This window comes from Lygodium microphyllum, chromosome 4, assembly GCF_053477565.2.
Source record: "Lygodium microphyllum isolate KBCC chromosome 4, Lygodium_microphyllum_v1.1.10, whole genome shotgun sequence".
Classification (NCBI taxonomy): Eukaryota; Viridiplantae; Streptophyta; class Polypodiopsida; order Schizaeales; family Lygodiaceae; genus Lygodium; species Lygodium microphyllum.
This window is the reverse complement of record NC_141138.1, coordinates 179117155-179121542: the sequence shown is the minus strand read 5'-3', so window position 1 is coordinate 179121542 and position 4388 is coordinate 179117155. Positions and strand designations below refer to the sequence as shown.

The 4388-nt window shown below is 41.7% G+C and overlaps 1 protein-coding gene across 1 annotated transcript; it reads left to right on the top strand.

The window, feature by feature from the left end:
• The first annotated feature begins 2006 nt into the window (after nt 1-2006).
• On the top strand, nt 2007-3963 carry LOC148037966 (microbial Terpene synthase-like protein 13). Its single transcript, XM_087677376.1, has 2 exons — nt 2007-2712; nt 2980-3963. The coding sequence occupies exons 1-2, from the start codon at nt 2235-2237 to the stop codon at nt 3717-3719; spliced, it is 1218 nt and encodes a 405-aa protein (XP_087533502.1). The 5' UTR covers nt 2007-2234; the 3' UTR covers nt 3720-3963.
• Nucleotides 3964-4388: the final 425 nt, after the last annotated feature.

Below are 4388 nucleotides of genomic sequence, written 5' to 3'. Positions count from 1 at the left end.
AGCTTAGGAATGATAGACCTTGTGGGGCAGTGAGTGGAAAAAGTGTGGAGTCTAAGGGGCTAATTGGGAAATAGGGGGGATTGAACTTTATGTGGAATCTTCTTCTATCGTGGATTGAAGTACCTACTTTAGAGTATTACTTATAACCTTCTCGCACATGAATAAAATACACCCTTTACTACTCAAGTATACTATCCTAGTATTTTGGTGCTACCCTATGTGTAGAAATTCCAAAAAAAGGTTGTGTTCCTTATGACCTAAGTGCTACAATTTCATGTTTAACAAATGTCACCCCAAGCTTGAGAGTAGGAGAATGGTGATGGGCGATGGGCATGCTAACATTATTGTACATGAGATAATTGATTTAGTTTCTCTATGCCAATTTGAATATTGAACTTGGTCCATGATATAAAATCCAATTCTCAAGTATATTTTAAGGCCTTCTGTAAATCCGCAAGTTTAGTAAAGTAAAAGGGGTTATTTTAAGGCCTTATAGCACGTAAAGAAAGAATATTTCTTAAGATTCTTTGAACACACATTATTTAGATAATCTCTCATAGGTGGACCCCCCGGTTGTGTATATATCACAAACATGGGCTTATCTATAAAAGAAAAAATATGTACTTTGAGTTTTTTTTTTTCTTTTTTCTCTCCCAACAAGGAGCATGTATATCAAATTTTAAAGACTATTTTGGAACTTAGTATATAAATCTAATGCATTGGAGAAATACAACAAGTGTCCCACTAAAACCATCAAAACATGTGCACACCTAAGCTTATAAGTCATAAACCTTGTGAGCTAGTGGAGAAAGTGTGAAGTTTAAAGAGCTAAAGGGGGGAGGGACACAGTTTGAACTTGATGTGAATTCTTCTTATATGGTGGATTCCAACACTCATTTAAGATTATCATTACTCAATTGTAAGTACCCCATATTTTGATACCTTCCTACATGTGGAAAATAAAAAAATGCATGTTTCTTTTCACAATTTCACGTTTAAGAAACATATCCCCAAGCTCAATCGTATGAGAAGGGGGATGGGCATGGGCATACTAACACTATTGCACATGATAATATTTATTAAATTTATTTGTATCAATTTCAGAATTGAATTCTGTCCATGACATAGAATCCAATTCTCTTTGATTGTGCCCACTTTGAACGGTGCAGTAGAAATGAACTGAAGAGGTAAAAGGATTGGGGAGATAATCCATAATTTGTTATACGAGTTGAGGTTAATAATCTCTAATTCTAGGCATGATGCATGCATAAATACTCATAGAATTTTCTAATTCCGGGGATGATGCATGAATACTCATAGAAATTTTTTAATTCTAGGCATGATGCATATTCACACCACTTGATGTATCATCGCAACATCTAAAGCAGGGTTGTGATCGAGAGAGAACATAAGACATTGCTGTAATGATATCATGTCACACATGCAAGTCTTTCAACATTACAATCTTTCTCCGGATGACTAGTTTGAGAGAACTAGTCTTCCTGGCCCCAATCCCGGAAACATTGACCTTTTCTCGCCTACTTCGTACTCCTCGTCCATGGCATTATCATCAAGCCCTCACATGCGACTTTGGAGTCCGGACTGTTGGGGGGAGAGAGAAAGTTGTCCCAGCTCCATTTCCGTGCGCAGGCCCCAGCTCCATCCAAATCACCCAGCTCGGCAACGAGGAAATTATACAGCGCCCTGCAGGACAGCGCAGGCCCCAGCTCCATCCAAATCACCCAGCTCGGCAACGAGGAAATTCTACAGCGCCCTACAGGACAGCAGCGAAAGTCCTCAAAACCCTTGACTGAGCGTCCTTGCACACAATATTTGTCAATGCTTACACAATAGACAGGTTTAGGACTTGCGTATGAAGCAGCGATACACAGTCTAACTTAAGTTCCAGCTTCAACGTCTATCGAATCTCACTACTTAGGATTGCACAGTACACTCGACATCGAAATGTTAGGACTAATTACACACCGACCACAGGGGATCGGCCATTGCAGCCACGTTTGCGCACCCGCGTGGCATTTCTTGATGTCTACGTACATTCGTCTTTAAAGTTCTTTTCCTTTCCAGCTTCTTGTCAATTATCAGTAGTCGTGAACAGAGCTTTGGAATCTGAGGATATAAATATGATGCGAGTACTGGCGTCGCCAAATAGTCAGTTTTGAGCGTGCTGGTCTCACATACATCAGACCACAGAGAGAGAGAGGCAGTATTCAGCCATGGATCAGAACAAGCAGATTTCCGGAGCTACAATTAATGATGCCCAGCTGCCGAGCAGCGGCTGCAGCCTGGATGAACAAGTAATCCGACTGAGCCGGTACTACTGCTCCTTCGACGTCAAGTGCCATCCCAAGCTGGCGTCTCTGGAGGACCAGAGCCGCGCATGGATGACGGGGCTCTTCGAGGCGCATGGCCTCCCACCTGCGCAGCTGCAAAGACTTCTCCACATTCAATATGCCCGACTCGCCTGCATGGTGTACCCCAACGGCACCTCCGACGCTCGCTCCTTCACCCTAGTGAAGCTCACGCACTGGATATTCCTGGTGGACGACCTCATCGACAACCCTCGCCACCTCGGTTGCAACCTCCCGGCTGCTCGCGTCTTCTGCGCTCGCCTGCTCCTGTCCATGTTTGGTCCGTGTTGCGTCGTGGCAGCCGGCCTGACTACCTCTTTAGGCAGCATGAGTACTTTGGATGGTAATAATATAGTCTGTTTCATGTTCCACTACAAGTACAAACGTATAACGTAGACCAACAAGTCCTTCACATGCAGCATGCACATGATTAACAATTGACAATGCGCAACTGTCAACACGTAGCTGGAGAGCGGAGTGTTCAAAATAGCCTGGGCATTCTAATTGAGAGAACTCAATTGTTTCATATTACGTAGTCCATCTCCTTTGGATGTCGATGCGTCCTGGTTAAAAGCTTTGTCCTAACTTTGAAACACGTGTCATGCTGTAGGAGGCATTCTTGCTGAAAAGTTGCCCCAAGAGGAGTTGGCCATCGAGGTGGGAGTACAATGGTCTAGAGAAATGCAAGCTCAAGGAATATCACCCAAGCAGTACAAGCGTGTCGAAGAAGTAGTTGTTGATTACATCACTGGCCTCCTCCATACTATAGCCCTTAGAGAGCAAAACAAACTCCCTAGCCTCAAAGAATACATTGTCCTTCGACGCAAAGAGGCAGCTTCTTACATCGCCCTCCTTGGATGCGAGTTTGACCTAAATATGGAGCTTGACGATGACACTTTGGCCCACCCACTCATCCAAGAGCTACATCAAGCTAGTGCCGACCAATTGAATTGGATCAATGATATTCTATCATTTGACTCTGAGTACCATCAAGGGGACTACATAAACATACTCACAGTGTTACACAATCATAAGAATCGAATGCTTTCTTGCCCGACTCATAAAATGACCAACTTCCAAGAGGTTCTTTCTGAAGCTTGTGACATGATCAAGGCTAAAGACAAGGATGTACATCACCTATCCCGTGAGATTAGTGTGATAAAACCTTCCTTGAATCGCTACGTCAAGGCTATTCACCATGGCATATCTGGGATCACAGTTTGGACCATTGGAAACCTACGGTATAGAAAAGGTATCGACATGATCTCTACCACGAAATGGGATTACAAGCACCAACACAAAAATTTCAAGAATAATGCCTCTCTGAGCATGTCAGTGTGTCTTTTCTAGAAAGACAAATTCCTTCCATTATAATCACTATACCATTATGCATCCTCGCAAGCACTTCAAGGTTGTTTATTTCTTCTTGAATGTAGGAGTGTATGAAACCTTTTTAATTTTTGCTGTCTTGTAGCCATGATTTGTATAAATAAATGGGTTTATAGGGAGTATCCCAAACATTTGAAATTGAGTGCTGATCTAAGGGTTTGTAGTTGTCTACTTCAGAAAATGTCCAACTATATCCATAATGGCATTAGACACCCTCAGAATGACTTGTAACATTGTTAGCTCTTCTTGAATACATATGTTTATGAAACTTTTCTCATATTTAGTTCCTTGTCACACTTCAAAATACATAATAATGTCATATGCTTGTAAATTTTTGTATTACATGAAATTGCTCATTAAAGTTATTCAAACCAAATTCTAAACCTCAAGCTACCTCAAATGTTTTCCATCTAAATGAGTAGTACTTTGTAAATAGGGAGAAGCATAGTTCATTAAAACACAATAGAGAGTTTTTCTCCCACTTAATGGACGTGATACTCGTCCTTGGTCATGGAGTTGACAACCCAAGTGGCTTGATCAACAACTCTAGTTTAGAGGCCATGCTTTGACTAGGGAAATTGTGTTGATGTTGTCCTAAATGATTTGAGGTTAGAGTGATTCCATAGGATC